Source organism: Delphinus delphis, chromosome 18, assembly GCF_949987515.2.
Source record: "Delphinus delphis chromosome 18, mDelDel1.2, whole genome shotgun sequence".
Lineage (NCBI taxonomy): Eukaryota > Metazoa > Chordata > Mammalia > Artiodactyla > Delphinidae > Delphinus > Delphinus delphis.
The window spans coordinates 15,511,887-15,529,203 of NC_082700.1; the positions used below are offsets into that span (position 1 = coordinate 15,511,887).

The following is a 17,317-nucleotide window of genomic DNA, read 5'->3' on the forward strand; positions in this document are numbered from 1 at the left end:
CACTTCAGAGCTGTGATGCCGCAATGAAGTAATATTTGTGAAAAGGAAATACACATGCTCTAGGTACAGTAGTGGGTGCTTATAATCCTCCTCCTCACTGAACACTCCAAACAGCACTTTTCTCCTCTGCCTTCCTCAATGCACTGTGAGCGTCTAAAGACGAGAGCTATCTGCTACAGGGACTTCGCTCCGACTCCTCCCAAGTTGCCAAGTCCAAGACAAGAGCGCTGTTTATGTTTGAAAACCTAGGGATTCAGTCCCGAGAGGTCCTAACTGAACTAGGCGGTCTCAAGCCCCGCCCCTCTTCGCCCATTGGCCCATTCAATTCACGCCGGGCACCAATGGGCGGAGGCGGCGGTCGCGCAGTCTAAGGCCGAGCCCAGGGAGTAGTGGGGCAGTGTGCGGCCGCTCCGGCTTGACGGAGACTGTGGCGGTCGAGCTCGAGACGCGTCCGCCTGCCCGGAGCTGCGATGAGCACCCCAGCCGTGCCCCAGGACCTGCAGCTGCCCCCGAGTCAGAGGGCCCAGTCCGCGTTCAGAGGTGAGGGCCGCGGTGCCGGGAGCGGCCGCCGCGGCCGCGGGGGGATGGCTCGGGCACGGCCATCAGGGCCTTGGGTTCGCAGACCAGTTTCCGCCCAGTTCAGTTGTGCGAGAAGTCTGGACAGGGTTTGTGAAATGGACAATCGGAGTGGTACCCGCTCCGCGGTGTTAGTGTGCGGGTTGAACGCGTCGCGTGCGGTCGCGACCCACTGGCGGCGGCGACGGGCTTCGATGAGAGGATCCGTTTAGCCGGGGGGTGGGGTGGGGTGGGGTCGGGGGAGTGTGCGGGACTCCGGCAGGGACCCGCGTTGGGGACCCGGGCCCGCGGAGGCGAGGCCGCGTCAGTGCTGGAAGCTGACTGCGCCTGCGCAGGGCGCTCCCGCCTCCTGAGTCGGGAGTTAATTTCTGGAGGGACGGGAGTGTTCAACTGATGCTTCAGATTTAACACATGTCGCCTTCGACTTTATAGAAATCTAGGGTTAGCTGCGTCTTCAGAAATAATAGATATTTCTTGTCCTACACGTGGGAAAACAGGAAAGAAATTCGCACCCAATTCTGGTAAATTAGAACTTGGAGTCTGGTGTCTCTACCATTTAGCTTCTTAAAACTTGGCTTTCAGGAGCTGTATGTTGAAAATGATGTTCTCCAGACTTTTCACTTTCAGACAGTAGAGAATGTGATTCTTGTACAGAGTAGTTATGGGGACCAGTTATAGTAACAGTCATTTCAAAATGTGATTATTTCTCAAAGGCAGTACTGAACTGGGAAATTTTCTGTTATACATAAGATGTAATCTCAAGCAGAACATTTTTCGAAGTTAAATCTTCGTTTAGTCAGTATTTTATTTGATGTTGTTATTGCAGCTGATGTTGACCTGTAGCTCATTTGTTATTTAGAGCAAAGAAGACAAAAACTCAAGGAGCATCTGTTAAAAAGAAAAACTTTTTTTGCATACAAACAGGAAAATCAGATATTATCCAGGTGAGTCAAATTTTTTTCACTTCACATCTGTCAAATTATATCAGAGCTATCCAGTAAAGATGTAATGTGAGCCACACATGTAATTTAAAATTTTCTAGTAGCCCCATTTTTAAAGTTTTGTTTTTAAAGATGAAATGAATTTTAATACATTTTATTTAATCCAGTATTTTAATTTGTATTTCTTTATATTAGGTACTCTACTTATTGATATATTTTGTGTTGATGAATGCTTCATACCCTTCTCCAGGGTGGAAAATACTCAGATTCTGCTATGTTTAGGAGATAGAGCTGGCAGGACTTGGTGATGGATTAGATATGGGATGTAAAAGAAAAAATAGAGTTGAAGATGATCCTTAATTTTCCAGGGTAAAGGAGGCTAAAGAGATATGACAACTAAATTCAATACCTGACCCTTATACTGTATTTAATAGTGGAAAGGGAAATGCTATAAAGGACATTATCAGGTCCGTTTTCAACTATGAACAATAGATTAAAATGGTTAAGGTAAATTTATGAATTTGATAACTGTTCTGTGGTTATGTAAGAAAATTCCTATTTTTAGGAAATAAACATTTAAGTATTTAAGGGTAAAGAGGCATCATGTATGTAACTTAACTTGAAAGGTTCAGATAAAAAGTTGTGTATACTCCACACATAGACATGTTCAGAAAGAGTGCAAATGATAATGCAAATGGGATAAAATGTTAACAATAGGCAAATCTGGATAAAGAGTTTGAATTATTTATAATTTTGCAACTTTATATAAGTTTGGCATTGTTTCCAAATAAAAATTATTTTTTAATTTTTTTACTCTACATTAATTAGTTGCTTTTCTTTAGAATAAACATTTTCTTTCACAAATCCCAATTTTTTGTTTAAGACAAAAGATGATCCTAGACTTTTGATTTGAATAACTGAGTGGATAGCGATACCATATATTGAGATGGGAAGCCTGAGGGAGGAGTGGGAGAATGGGGAGTTCTGTTCTGACTATGTTAAGTCTGAGGCAGCAATAAGACATCTAAGTGGAGATGCCAAATAGCGATGTGTCTGAAGTTCAGGGGTGAGAATGGGACTACAGATATAAACTTGGGAGTTGTCAGTGTGTAGATGGTATTTCTTTAAAACCTTGGGGTGGAATGAGATTACTAGAGAGAAAGCAAAGAGAACATTAATTCACATAAGACAGTGACTCTCAACTACTTATTTAAATAAGGAATCCAACTGGGTCGTGGGGTTTAGAGTACTCTTATACACAATGGGAAGAAAAGAACATTCTAAACTCAACTATACAGAAATCAAATTTTGCTGACTCTAAAATGTACATTTTGTTCACGTTTTTACGTCTCTGAACTTGAAATCTGCCTTAGAATCCAAGGCATATCCAACTGACCCTTTTTTTTCCCTTCGTTGGAATACAAAATCACTTGCTAAGAGATTCTCACAGCCTGTACTAACCTATATACTGTAGCCTGTACTAGCCTATATCTATAAAAAGGGAGTTTAAGTTTAATTCTTGAAGAAGCTTTTGCTTTGTATATACATATATTCTAAATGCAATGCTATTTAGAAACTAAAATCCACATGATTAATAAATTAAGTTGTGAGTGTGTGTGGAAATTTTTGAATTTCTTTTGGGAGAACTATTTATAAAAATTTTTTTTCAATGTAAGTCTGGTACTAAGTACTTAAAACTAACCAAAGAAAATGTTGCTTAATAAAGATTTTTGAAGACTTGTTTGAATGACTAGAGAATGGTTTAGAATGAGATTGTGGGGGGAGGGTATTAAGGCTTGTAAGAAAATACTTTTAAATTCCTCAGCCGTCTTGTTTACACTATTAAATCACCCTATAATAAAGAAGAGTTTTGCTTAGGACAAAGCTCAGTTCTTGCCTCAGTTTAAAACAGCAAAGTCAGATAATTGTTATATCCTCCCATACCTCCCCCAGAAAAGGAAACTTCCTTGGTATGGACTTTTTTTTTTTTTTTTTAAGTGATAGAGACCAGAGAGTGAGGATATCTGAAGGCCAGATCCAAGAAGAGACAAAAGTTCTGGAACTTAAGGCAAAAATGGTAAGATATGGAATAGCCCTCCTAAATGTTCCCTTTCCCCTCATTCCTAAAGAAGGTTTTTTCCTAAACTCTTTCTGAAAGATTTGTCTTTAACTAATTTGTCTTTAACTCTTCTAGACTGATAAAGAGAATGTCGGTAGACCTACTGGGATCAAGAATAGTATAACAATGGAAAAAAACTGTATTCCTTTAAAACCTTGTAATGAATTAACCAATTCAACTACAGCAGTTGATACACCTAATTTTGAGGATAATAATCAAACTCTGCCATTGTTACCAATTAAAGATGACCCCCAAAGTCAACATATGACGTTAAGCCAAGCATTTCACCTTAAAAACAACAGTAAAAAGAAACAAATGACTACAGAAAAACCAAAGCAAGATGCGAACATGCCCAAGAAACCTGTGCTTGGATCTTATCGTGGCCAAATTGTTCAGTCTAAGATTAATTCCTTTAGAAAACCTCTACAAGTCAAAGATGAGAGTTCTGCAGCAACGAAGAAACTTTCAGCTACTGTCTCGAAAGCCACAAAGTCTCAGCCTGTACACGCCAGCAGTGTAACAGTGAAAAGTGATAGAGCCTCACATATGACGACTGCCACTAAATTTGTGAGCACTACATCTCAGAGCAGTCAACTTGTGCGACCTTCTATTAGAAGTCACCACAGTAATAACCAGAACACCATGAAACAAGACATCAGTAGGACGTCTGCCAGTGTTACAGTTAGGAAAGGGCCTCGAGAGAAAGAATTATTACAGTTAAATACGGTTTCATCTATTATCAAAACCAGTTCTTCTCAGGACATAAAAAGAAATAAGACACTATCAAGAAGCATGACATCTGAAATGGTAGCCAGGCCTGCTTCGTCTTCTAATACTAAACTGATAGAAAAGTCAAAAAGCATTGACCAGCGCAGACATACCATGGTGAAAGCAGCTATTGATAGTAGATGGACTCAGCCCAGAGAAACTGCGGAGGAGAGAAAGTAAGTAGATGTGGTTTTGTTAGCTTCATTTTTAGTAGGGTACCATTTGTGAATTTGGCTTATCATTTCCTTGAATGTATTAGAGCTTTTTGTACATGGATTCTCTTCAGTCATGTGCAGATCAATTTAAGCAAATTTATATCGTGGAACAGTATGTCCTAAGTTATTGTGCTTGAGTGTGTTTAATTAGGTTGTTTTATGTAATCTAAGTTAAAATACTTAATAAAATTGAGAAATATTTTATAACCTCTCCATTTAAAAATGCATTCCTGGGGTCTTTGTGAGCATATCATTAACATTGATAGGTTCTGTATTTCTTTTTCTTCAAGCTGGTGAACTATGTATATGCCACCAGTGTAGAATTACTTAAAGACCTGAAATATTTTTTTAACTTTCACTGTATTTGACAGAAATCTGTTATCAGTATCACAGTAATGTTTATATGCTGCTTCTAACTGTAGGGCTCGTCTGAGTGAGTGGAAAGCTGGCAAAGGAAGAGTAATGAAAAGGCCTCCGAGCTCAGTGGTTACCCAGCCTGAGCCCGAAGCACAAAATGAAAAGCCAGTTGGATCCTTCTGGACTACCATGGCAGAAGAAGACGAACAGCGAGTGTTTACTGAAAAAGTAAACAAGACATTTTCTGAATGCCTAAACCTGATTAATGAGGTAGAGTCTTTTTCTTTATTTGTGTAGTAGTTTATAGTTTGCAAATTAACCTTCATCAACATTATCTCATTAAATTATACTGTCACTCTTTTTTTGACCAATTAATGTGTCAGCAGTGTTATGGAGACTTACTGTTAATTGTGAGATTGTTTCTCTTTAGCCTTAAATGGACTACATTCTCACTGAGTTCATATAAATATATCAAATGGATACTTAGATTTTTTTCAGTTGAGTTGTAAATATTGTATTCCTCTAAGATGTTACCACAGAGTGGGCTGGGGGGTGGATATTCACTCTGATACTTTTGTTTTTACATTCATTCAATATATTTACAATTTTTTTTCAGCTTATTCCCATACTTTATCAAAGACTAGCAACACAAATTATTATCACAGATTAAATTTAACTAAAATAGTTGCAAGCAAAATCCCATTAATCTAAACCAATATCATCATGGCCTTGAACTGTAGAATTTTACGATTTGGATCAGAATTCCTATGTGTATGGTAATCAACTTCAGAGTGTTTTTATTTTATTTCCTGACTTCTCCTAATTTTTAAAAAAATATATACGTGTAGGGCTTCCCTGGTGGCGCAGTGGTTGAGAGTCCGCCTGCCGATGTAGGGGACATGAGTTGGTGCCCCGGTCCAGGAAGATCCCACATGCCGCGGAGCGGCTGGGCCCGTGAGCCATGGCCGCTGAGCCTGTGTGTCCAGAGCCTGTGCTCCGCAACGGGAGAGGCCACAACAGTGAGAGGCCCGCGTACCGAAAAAAAAAAAAATATACATATATATACACACACACACACGTATATTTTAATATGTATAAGAATCATCTTAATATATTGTTTAACTGTCACTTATAGTTGTGAATTTTCTTTATACATCTTTATTGGAGTATAATTGCTTCACAATGGTGTGTTAGTTTCTGCCGTAGAACAAAGTGAATCAGCTATACGCACACACATATCCCCATATCCCCTCCTTCTTGAGCCTCCCTCCCACCCTCTCTATCCCACCCCTCTAGGTGGTCACAAAGCATCGAGCTGATCTCCCCATCACTCACTAGTATCTAAGATCCATAGCAAGACTGAACATATAGAGTGTGATTTCAAACTTTTCTCTAGTCTTCATGAGCATCTTTCAACTTTTTGTGGTTCTGACAACCAGTGGAAATTATAGTCAGGGAAACTGATTCTCTTATTTCTGCTCTGCTGGGGTTTTTTATTGATACTATGGAATTTTTCTGCCCTGCTACTTAACTATATATAGCTCTTAATTACGTAAACCATTACAGATTCATTTTAATCTTACTATCAAAACTTTTTGACAAAGATAATTGAAGAAGAAACTTGCAAGCTATTCTCATAAGCATTTAGTAGATGCAAAAATTCTAAATAAAGTATTAACAAATAGAATCTCATAATATAAAGAGGATAAACATCAAGATCAAGTAGAGTTTTAGTCATTTTTTTACTAATATTTTTCTCAACTAGTATTTCTTTTTTCTTCTCTCTCTGACTTTTGACTGATATGCTTCTTGCTAGCCATTCAGAACAAGTCTGGAGTAAGGAGTATAATGGTGAATATTTTATGAATAATTTTCTACCAACCTTTTATCTCTTTATCACTGACCTTGATTACAGTAAGTTTACTTAATTGTTCATAGTTTGTAGGCTAAATGACATCACTCACTTTATTTCTTGCTATTTTAGGGATGTCCAAAAGAAGAAGTATTGGTTACACTAAATGACCTGATTAAAAATATTCCAGATGCCAAAAAACTTGTTAAATATTGGATATGCCTTGCACGTGTTGAACCACTTACGAGTCCTATTGAAAATATTATCGCAATCTATGAGAAGGCCATTCTGGCAGGAGCTCAGGTGAGATTAAAACTTACTGGTCTTTATTATTACAGTGTAAATAATTCAGAATTATTTTGGAACACATCACCGCATAACTTGATAAGATTGTGGTTATATATGTGGCAGTGATGAACGTTTAAAGGCCACAAGGATTGCATATTATAAAGGCTGTTTCTCAACCTTCTAAAACTTGCTCATGTACTAGGGATAATCAGACCTTAGAAAATGGATATAAGCTGAAATGTGTATTTCATGAAACGTGCTGTGAGAAATATTTTAGCACAGCATGTCGTTTTGCACATTCTCTAGTTGAGAAATCTACTGGGAAACTGAATTTTCAATATTAAAATGTATTTATTGACTAGAAAGCAAATGGAATTAAATTAACTTTTAAAATGTTAGTAAGTTCTGATGGCTTTGTGAGAGAATTCTTTCACTTTAGGAGTATATCTTTATGGACTCACATTTATATGCCATATGTTTGGTCCAGAAAATGGCAATAAACTAATATCTCTGACATTATTACCACCATAGTGGTTTGATATTATACCTGTCACCTCTTCCTTGTGTGCTGCTACCAGAAAAACCCTGGGTATAGAAAAAAATGGTATCTTGAGGTTTTTTTGATTTGATTGGTTTGACATTTTGATTGGTTTGATTTGTGAATCAATGACATTTGATTGACATTTGATTGGTTTTGTTGTCTTTACGGTCAGATATTCCTAAAATGTATTTCCTTCTGACCAAGTTTCTCAGAAATGCATTCTTGGAAATTGTTTACAAAGAGAGTTTTTTTAAAAACTTTTTTAGCCTTTTCTTAAGAAAGGTCTATATCCTTTAGTATCAGCAAAACCAGCAAATGCTATTTGATCTTTCATCTGAATCAAAAATCAAATATTCAGCAGATATTCTCTCTATGGCTATTATGTGTAAAACACTTTGCTGAAGGGTAATTGTATTTCACCGAATCTCACCTGGAAGAGAATGTTAGGTCCCTACTACATTGAACCAGAAGGGACGTTACTTACAGCAGCTTGTGACAGTATAGCTAGGATGCAAAACTAGAGCCAGGTGTTCACAGAGAAAGCAGTAGTGTAAAGAGAAAGATGTGAGACCAGAGCAGAAATTGGAAAACAGGGATCAAAATTAGCCAAGAAAATTAAAAGCCAGATGGGTGAGTAGTTCAGGACTAAGTTCTAGAATTAAGAATATGAGCCTGAGCTTCTCTTTCATATAATATTTTGAATATATTGCATTAGCAGGCATCGTGGTTCAAAGGAACATAGTAAGTACTTATAATATGTGACATATAATGGATGCTTTACTAAACTGTTGAATTTTTTTTTTTTTTTTTTTGGCGGTACGCGGGCCTCTCACTGTTGTGGCCTCTCCCGTTGCGGAGCATAGGCTTTGGACGCGCAGGCTCGGTGGCCATGGCTCACGGGCCCAGCCGCTCCGCGGCATGTGGGATCTTCCCGGACTGGGGCACGAACCTGTGTCCCTTGCATCAGCAGGCGGACTCTCAACCACTGCACCACCAGGGAAGCCCCAAACTGTTGAATTTTTGAATAAATGAAATGTTAGGCTGATCAACCTTGAACTCTTCAGAAATGCATTTAATAGCACGTGAAACAAAAATATAACCATGGACTTGGATGTAGGGGAAAAGGAATAAACTAATATAAATTTAGAGAAACTTAATATAATCAGCTCTTTGATAGATATTAATAGTCTTAATTTGCTATTTGTTCATTCATTTTGTCCCTATCAGGTAAGCAGTAATATTTACCATAGGCTGAAGAAAAATTATGGGGAAATTTTTTAAACTGATGAAATTCTGTCCCTTAAGTTCATTTTTATTGGAAAAGACAGTCATATTTTTAATTGGAGTGGCAAAATAAGTGTTCTGAGAAAAATGGTCCAAGAATCATTGCTTTGTTATAAAATATGAAATTTAATCACTGGTTTTAATACTTTCAACTTGGACAACCTTAGTTAATGTCTGAGAATATAAAACTTATATGGGTCTGCTTTCTTCATTAAAAAAAATTAAGCCTATTGAAGAGATGCGACATGCAATTGTTGACATTCTTACAATGAAGAGTCAAGAAAAAGTTAAATTTGGTAAGTTAGTTTCTTTTGTTTTCTTCAAGTGAATTGTGATTTGATTAAATTTCTTTGCTGAATTATTTTTCTTTTATCTTTTTAAACTTTTTAAATATTTAAGTTGTTTCTTTCCTCATACTTCTGTTGACATACCTCTGAAATTCTTTGGCTTTATGTAGTATAAATAATTTTTAATTAGGAGGTCTGGTTTGAAACCCAAATTTGTTATCATGTGTCTGTGAAAGTTACCTTACCTTTCTAGGCCTTAATTTCCTGTCTTAAAAATGAGGCAGTTTGACTAGATGATCTTTAAGACGTTTTGGTTCAACAGAGAATATTTCTGTTTATGTTTGCTGTTATTATGCCCCAGTGGAACATACAGATGTATATGCTCTGATCTTACTGGCTATATTTAATAAAGGAGCTTAAGAGGGAATGGTCAGGGAGACAGGAGGAAAAACCAGGAAAGACTAGTATACCACAAACCAAAGGAGCAGAAAGGTTTAAGAATAGCCTAACCCATTGAAATGGGTAAAGGGCATCAAAAGATACAAATTACCAGTTATAAAATAAATAAGTCCTGGGCATACAAAGTACAGCATGGTGACTGTAGATAATAACACTGTATTGCATATTTGAAAGTTGCTGAGAGAGTAGATCTTAAAAGTCCTCATCACAAGAAAAAAAATGTGTGTAACTATGTATGGGGAGAGATGGTTTCATTTCACAATATGTTCTGGTCATCATTTCATGATACATACAAATATCAAATCATGTTGTACACTTGAAACTAATATAATGTTGTATGTCATTTATACCTCAATTAAAAAAAATTTTTTTTAAAGTATAACCTAATCCTGTGTCTTTGTGCTAAAGACAGCAAAGTAGAAATAAGAATTTTATAGAACCTTCTTCCTCATAATTCTCACTGGCTCTAAAGATATTTAGAAAGAGAAAACCAGTATTTAAACCTGGTTCAGTTATTCTACCTTTTTTTTCCTTAATAGAATCATACTAGTTAGTGGAATCTTTCCAGCTGGTAGAATATTTATCTTTAGATGCAAAAAGAAGTGCTATCCATAAACTCTTGGCTTTCGAAATATATAATTATAAATTCTAGGTATAAAATCCATTTTACAAATTAAAATTATTTGTAAACAGCAAGAAAACATCTTTGGGAAGTATAAGACAAATAATAAGAGAGAGAAGCACCACTTTGGTATCTCTCAGATCCCTTAATCCCAGAAATCCAAACTTGACTACATCACTTTTCCCCAAACCTTTTCCTTAGTTTGGTTCCCTATCTCAGTGACCGACACTGTCGAGTTCTCCAAGCCAGAAATCTTGGGGTTATATTTCACTCCTTCCCTCTTTTCCCACTTTCCCACCCCTGTTTCCTAGCCAATCAAATTCAGTTTAACTTCCTAGGCATCTCTTAAAATCCATCCACTTCTCTCCATCCTTACTCTCATTACTATAGTCACGATCACTGACAGCTCTTACGTGGACTACAACAATGGTTTCCTTACTTAGGTTCCTGCTTCTCTACTCTGGCTCCAATCTGTTCTCAAGACTGCAACCAAAATGCCCCATCACGTATCTGCTTAGATTCCTGATCCCAGCCTCTCTTGTCACTCCCTCTCCTACACATCCCTGATTGCTTTCTTTACTTTTTTTTTTATTTCCTAGAAGGAGCTGTACTCTCTGTCTTGCCTCTGGGTCTCTCCAAGCCAGTCTTCTACTTTTAACCTAATTCGTACCACAGTTCACCTGTCACTTCCTTGAGGTAGCCTTCCCTGATGTCCACCTTTCCTCTCAACCCACCTAGATGAAATGCCCTGTTTTGTGCGCGCTGGTTTTCTCTGTGCAGTATTTTATGCACTTGATTGCTTGTTTGTCTTGTCTTTCAAGCTCTAAACTCTGTTGTCAAGGACTGGGTCTGATCTTCCTCGCCACTGCAGCCCCAGTACTACTGCAAAAATATTTGTTGAATTAATGAATCGATATTCCCTCTCTCCTTACTTCAACTTATCCTCACTAAACCACATTCACTTTATCATGTAACTAAAATCATCACTTAGTAAAAATCTCTATCAATTTAAAAAAAGGAAAAAACCTAATAATTTCCTAATAATCAAATCTAGAGGTCTTTTCAGCTCAGTGGATTTACCAGGATGTCTCACAAGTATTTCACATCTAACATGTTTTATTTGGAATGCCTTGTCTTCCCTCGCTGCTTCCTCATACCAGCATCTCTTCCTCCCAAAAAAGAAAAAAAAAAGAAAAAATCCTCCTTTGTCATTAAAGACTCTGAAGCAAGAAATTTTAGAAGGAATGCACGCATCCACACTCATTCAGACCTTCATATGTGTTAATTTGTTAAGTGCTGACTCAGGAATAACACTAAACTTGGGCCCTTCCTTCCCACTGTCCACCTCTACCACCTTGCTCAGACTGTGGTAACAGCTTTGTCTTCTTACCATCACAGATCATTACCTTTTTTTTTTGGTTGTGCTGCACAGCATATGGGATCTTACTTCCCCGACTAGGGATCAAACCCGTGCCCCTGCAGTGGAAGCACGTAGTCTTAACTGCTGGACCACCAGAGAAGTCCCACAAATCATTCCCTGCCATTCTAAACCGTTCTGTATGGTGACCAAATCTAATTATATCTGTCTCTCCAGTGAATTTTTTTTTTTTTTTTTTTTTTTTTTTTTTTTGGTGGTACGCGGGCCTCTCACTGCTGTGGCCTCTCCCGTTGCAGAGCACAGGCTCCGGACACGCAGGCTCAGCGGCCATGGCTTACGGGCCCAGCCGCTCCGCGGCATGTGGGATCTTCCCAGACCAGGGCACGAACCCGTGTCCCCCGCATCGGCAGGCGGACTCTCAACCACGGCGCCACCATGGAAACCCTCCAGTGAATTTTTTTAACTAAAACTTCCTACCTGTCTGAACTCATCACCTCCTTCCCACATTTGCACCTTGCTCCTTACCCTATGTTCTAAGCACACTGGCCCTTTAATATTGTCTTAATGGATCATTTTCTTTTAAGCTTCATATCGAAATTGTCTTCGTCTTGTACTCATTTTTCAAGACCCTGCCTAAATGTCATTTGTGAAGCCTTCCCTTGCCATCTCCCTGTCCCTCAAGCAAACTCAGTTATTTCTTTTTATGGGTTCCCATAACCTTTTGTTTTTACCTCAATTCAAGCGTTTTCCTCATTTTATAATTATTTTAAAGCATGTCTGTTCCACAGAATGTGAACTTTTTAAAGGATGGGGATGATTTCCTTCTTATATTTGTATCTATAATCCCTGACACATAGGAGATAGTAAATATTTGTTAAATAATTGTTAGCAGTATTTGCTTAGAAAAACTAATGGTTAGGAGATGGCTATTTGGTTCTTTTATTTTGAAAATCTGGCCAACTGTAAATAACTTTGTCTTCTGATTTTGTTCTTTAAATTTGACCAGAAGCTTAATCTATAAATCTGTTTCTATAGGAGAAAATATTGAGGAGGCTTGTGCGACCAAGGAACAAATCCAAGAAGCCACCACTGACGATACAAGTGTTAATCTGGGGTCAGAAAAACCGGAAATAGAAAATAAGCATCCTAGAAATGTGGTATTTCAAGGTTGTGAAAAAGAGCAAGATGACAAAACAAAAGACCCAACCAGTGATGTTAAAACCCCCAATACAGAAACTAGGGCGGGTTGCTTAATTAAATATAATGTGTCTACTACTCCATACTTGCAAAGGTAAACTTTTAAAGTGTAATGTTCTCTGATTTGTTTTTATGCTTAGGATCATGCATGTGGTATTTTAAAATGTTTAAGAGAGCTTCCGATTAGAACTATTTGTTAATAGAAAGGTTTGAAACAAAATGTGATTGGAACATTTCACCCTTTAAATACTGTATTTGCTTTGCTTTTCCCTAAATATTGCCATTTTAAAAAAGAAAAACTTCTACGTCATTTTTACTTTTATCTCTGTATTATTAATAGCAGTGGGTTTTGGAATTGAGCGATTAGCTAATTCTATAGATATTCAAGTATCTACTGTGTACAAGTTGTAACAACAGGGAAATGAATAAGTTCCTTACTTATTGCAGGACCTCTTTCTGTAGGACAAGCAGTGACATGGTTGTAACATACAAGTTATAGTATGATAAATAGCATAAAAGTGTGAAGTGAAAATTTAACGTGTTTTTTAACTCTGGGAATAATTTTGTGGTTTTTTTAGTGTGAAAAAGAAGATGCAGTTTGACGAAACAAATTCTGCATTTAAAGAGCTCAAGTTTCTCACACCAGTTAGACGATCTCGACGTCTTCAAGAGAAGACTTCAAAATTGCCAGATATGTTAAAAGACCATTTTCCCTGTGTGTCTTCACTGGAGCAGTTAACAGAGTTGGGAAGTGAAACTGACGCTTTTGTGTGCCGCCCCAATGCAGCCTTGTGCCGCTTGTACTCGGAGACTGACACGACAGAAGAGAAGTGAAGCTCAGATAGGAGGTTGTATTATTTCGAGGGTGTTTGGTTGGTTGGTTTGTTGTGGCTTTTCATGTCCCTTAGGTCAAGAGTCGCCAAGTACCTAAGTATTCACGGCAGTCAGCGCTCCCACTAATGTCCACTCTATAGCAGGTGTTGCCTCCTGTGCATCGGAAAGCTAATCCTACCTTGTCGATCTCAATAGACTGACTTTTCCTCTAAGACAGGTAAATTTTGTGAAGACAAGATTTAGCTTGCTTTCTCACCCAATTCTAGTAGCCCAGACTGCTATGGTCTCCTGTGTCCCTGGGACTCTGCCCCTGGTTCTTCACTGTCACTCTCCAGCAATGCCAGTGAGTCTGCATCTGTGGTCTCTTGGCCTCTTTTTTCTTGTAGCCGAGGTCCCCGAGAGGGATAGTTAACTAAATACTCCATTTCTAAGAGAAGATACTTTGTTGGAAGAAAGAAAATGTGCCAAACCTAGTGGGCATTCAGAACTTTAAATCTGAGTTCCTTTCCTTAGTTCCTTTTCTAACTTGACTATCCAAAATGTTAAAAATTTTAACTTCCATCACTTCTTTTGTTATAGTTTATAGACTAATAGAAGGCAGTTAGAGAAGGAATATATAATATTTCATAAATGTCATCCTAGTTTAGGTAGTATTTCTAAAATAACTAATACTTAAAATTGATTTCTTCCTTGTAATATAAAAACATCATGTCTCCTAAAACATTATAGTCATACACAGTAAGTAGGTCTCTGCTCCCCACACATAAATACCACCAGTAAAATTGTTTTGTAAGTCTCTGAACTAATACTTAAATAGCATACATCCTTCACCAACTCTACAGTTTCAAGTAAGGATTTAGTCATTGTAAAAGGTTAGATAGTTTTAAAACTGTGTAATATGAATGTGGTTGAAAATCACATACTTATTCTTATTTATGTTCATTAATTCCATTTGTATAATAGTGCCAGTCTTTGTTCTATTTATTGTCTTATGTTCTAGAGAGTAGGATTTTTATTCCTTTTAAGCTGTGTACCTAATATGTATACAATAAATGAAAACAGCTATATAACGATATTGCAATGACATTTCTTTCAACAAATATAAAATGCAATTTAACCAGGGTGAATAAATTTGAACCTTGCCTTTGAAATACATTATAGTGGGATTGGACTTTAGGTTTTTCAACACTTAAAATAAGTGTGTGCTTAATGGTGTATTTCCTTTTGAAAAATTATCAATCTACTTACCTAAAAATTAAAAAACTAATTCTTTAGTTTTTTTTTCATCCTTTGTATGAATGATGCAAAATATGCCATTTTGAGATAAACTTCAAGCTGGCATATACTCTCAGCTTTGTAATATCCATACCATATGTTTCATTAGGCCATATAACATAGCTTGAAATATCTCAGTGAAAGAGAGCTTGAGATAAACTGTTCTGTTTGGACAGGTTTCATACAGTGTGTTTTTTTTTTCCTCTTCAACTGAGGGAAAATCTATCTAAATCATCATAGTTCTAACACTTATTGACTAGTTGTAACTCCTTTCCAGATGCTTGAGAACAGTTAGCACATGTCTGACCTAGGTTTGTTCCAAGCTAAATATCTCCAAGAATGTGATGGACGGTGCATGAGCCTTGAAGTCCAACGGACCTACATTCAAAAGTTCTGCTCCTACCTTCTCTTAAAAGTTACATGACTGTGGAGAAGCTACTTAGTTGAATCTCCTGTTTCTGAAGGGTGAAGTGGAGATAATCCGTTTTGGTCATTTTGTATCATTTTTATCTGCCTGTCCCCCCTGTTGAATGGCCAGAATGGGCACCTGACTGAAGCTGGACTGTCAGAATCCTTTCCACAGGTGTTTGGAATCAGGACTGAGAGTCAGTCTTTCCTATGTAGTTGGACCTGGAAAATGTAAATAGGCATTGGGTGACCGTTCGAAGGTTGGGGAGCAAAGATCACCACAGAGAACAGTGAAGTAACTACCCAGAGAAAAGCAGGGGCTCCTGCCTGGGGTTTTCTCTTTTCTTTTCTTTTCTTTTTTTTAAATTTTAAAATGTTGGTTTTATTTTAAGACTCTCTTAACTGCTCCAGCAACCCCAGGCAGCCTCTACATCCCTCACACAGGACTCGTCCCAGCCGCCCCCCCTAAACTATCCGAAGTTGTGGCCTCAGTGAGTTTTGAATTCGGCAGGAACTGAAATTATTTAGCGTCCCACAGGCAGGCAGCATCTTCACCAGAATGTGGTTTTCCGGTCCCCACCAGTATGTGCATTTTAGACAAGCAGTGAAACAGGTCAAGCTGGAGCTTTTGGCCCCCAGACAAGGTGGGGCAGCCAAGGCGGGAGAGGCGTTTGGAGCGGCCGGGCAGGGAGAGTCTCCAGAGCAGCGCAAGGCACTCCAGGCCAGGCCCTTCCAGGTTCGGACTCCACCCAGGACTTGAATTTTAAAGATTGTTTAAATATACGTTTTCTCCTTTTTTAAAAAAGTGTTACTGAGCTAATTCACATACCGTAAAATGCACCCTTTTATAGTGTACAATTCAGTGGGTTTTAGTATATTCAGAGTTGTTTAACCATCACCACAGTCTAACGTTAGAGTATTTTCATCACCCCATGTACTTTTGCAACACAGATTAAGATAAACAATAACAAAAAGGGTGGTTTGGGGATAAAATTGTTTTTGAATACAACCACCCTTGATAACACAAATGAGAAAACTGACTGTTGGGCCCCAAAGAAAACAGAAGTGACTCTTGGAGATGCTTCTGCCCCTTCTTCTCTGTGCTCCTTTCTATTTTCTTGCAGATATCTTATACACAGATATAAATACATATAAACACGTGTATGTGTGGATTTTGTTTTTGCTTTGTTGGATATAAATACCATACTTTATGTATGGTTCTGCAAGTCATTTTTAAGTCATAGGAACTCTTCATTGACATGGATCAATACATTAATTAAGACTACATGGGAGGTTAGTAAATAGTAAAATTTACATTTCAAAATAGAGAAAAGAAGCTGTGAGTCAGTTACCTATCCATTTTGAGAGCAAGAAATTTCAATCTCTATACCACTTGCAAAAATTAATTCCGGTAGAATAAATGGTTAAATTTAAGTAAGTATATTAGAAGGAAATGTGAAATACATTTTCTCCTTAGGCCAGGGAGGGCTTCTTTTATAAAGAAATTTTTTAACACCGAAGGGTTGGCAGAGCTCATAGAATTTAGCAGCAGGACGAGTCCCACCTCCGTGGGAATAAGTGTGAGACGTTCAGAAGCCAGACCTGTTACCACACCTGAGATCTTCAAAATTCTGAGAAAATGTACTCTGAAGCTAGAATTCTATGCCCAAGCTATAATTCAAGTTTGAGGGCATTTTCAAACATGCAAAGATTCAGTTTACCGCTCATGATCTTGTCTGAAAGTATCCCTAGGGGTTTTATTCCAGTGAAATAAAAAGTAAATCTAAGATTTAAAGAATCATTAAGCACACCAAGTCAATAAAAACAGTGAAATACACATAATTGTAGATTACAAAACATCATATAAAATGAAAATACTCCAATCAACAGGAGAGGTGTCAAGGAGAAAAAAAAAA

The 17,317-nt window shown here is 37.7% G+C and overlaps 1 protein-coding gene across 2 annotated transcripts; it reads left to right on the forward strand.

Moving 5' to 3' along the window:
- Nucleotides 1–395: 395 nt before the first annotated feature.
- CKAP2 (cytoskeleton associated protein 2) lies at nucleotides 396–14,834 on the forward strand. Of its 2 annotated transcripts, XM_059996111.1 has the most exons (9): nucleotides 396–540; nucleotides 1,436–1,520; nucleotides 3,516–3,594; nucleotides 3,712–4,580; nucleotides 5,042–5,246; nucleotides 6,961–7,131; nucleotides 9,168–9,237; nucleotides 12,723–12,978; nucleotides 13,463–14,834. In XM_059996111.1, exons 1-9 carry the CDS (start codon nucleotides 471–473, stop codon nucleotides 13,716–13,718), a joined length of 2,061 nt encoding a protein of 686 aa, XP_059852094.1. In that variant the 5' UTR covers nucleotides 396–470; the 3' UTR covers nucleotides 13,719–14,834. The 2 variants fall into 2 exon arrangements, 1 of the variants encoding a protein (XP_059852094.1); XR_009516834.1 differs by lacking the exon at nucleotides 13,463–14,834 and having other exon boundaries at nucleotides 8,521–9,237; nucleotides 12,723–12,801.
- The last annotated feature ends 2,483 nt before the right edge of the window (nucleotides 14,835–17,317 follow it).

Bases quoted from the DNA above. Each gene is read 5' to 3' on its own strand.
- CKAP2 (XM_059996111.1), top strand. From the start codon at position 471: ATGAGCACCCCAGCCGTGCCCCAGGACCTGCAGCTGCCCCCGAGTCAG. The intron at 541-1,435 runs GTGAGGGCCGCG...TTTGTTATTTAG, and splicing joins GGCCCAGTCCGCGTTCAGAG to AGCAAAGAAGACAAAAACTC. The intron at 7,132-9,167 runs GTGAGATTAAAA...AAAAAAATTAAG, and splicing joins CCATTCTGGCAGGAGCTCAG to CCTATTGAAGAGATGCGACA.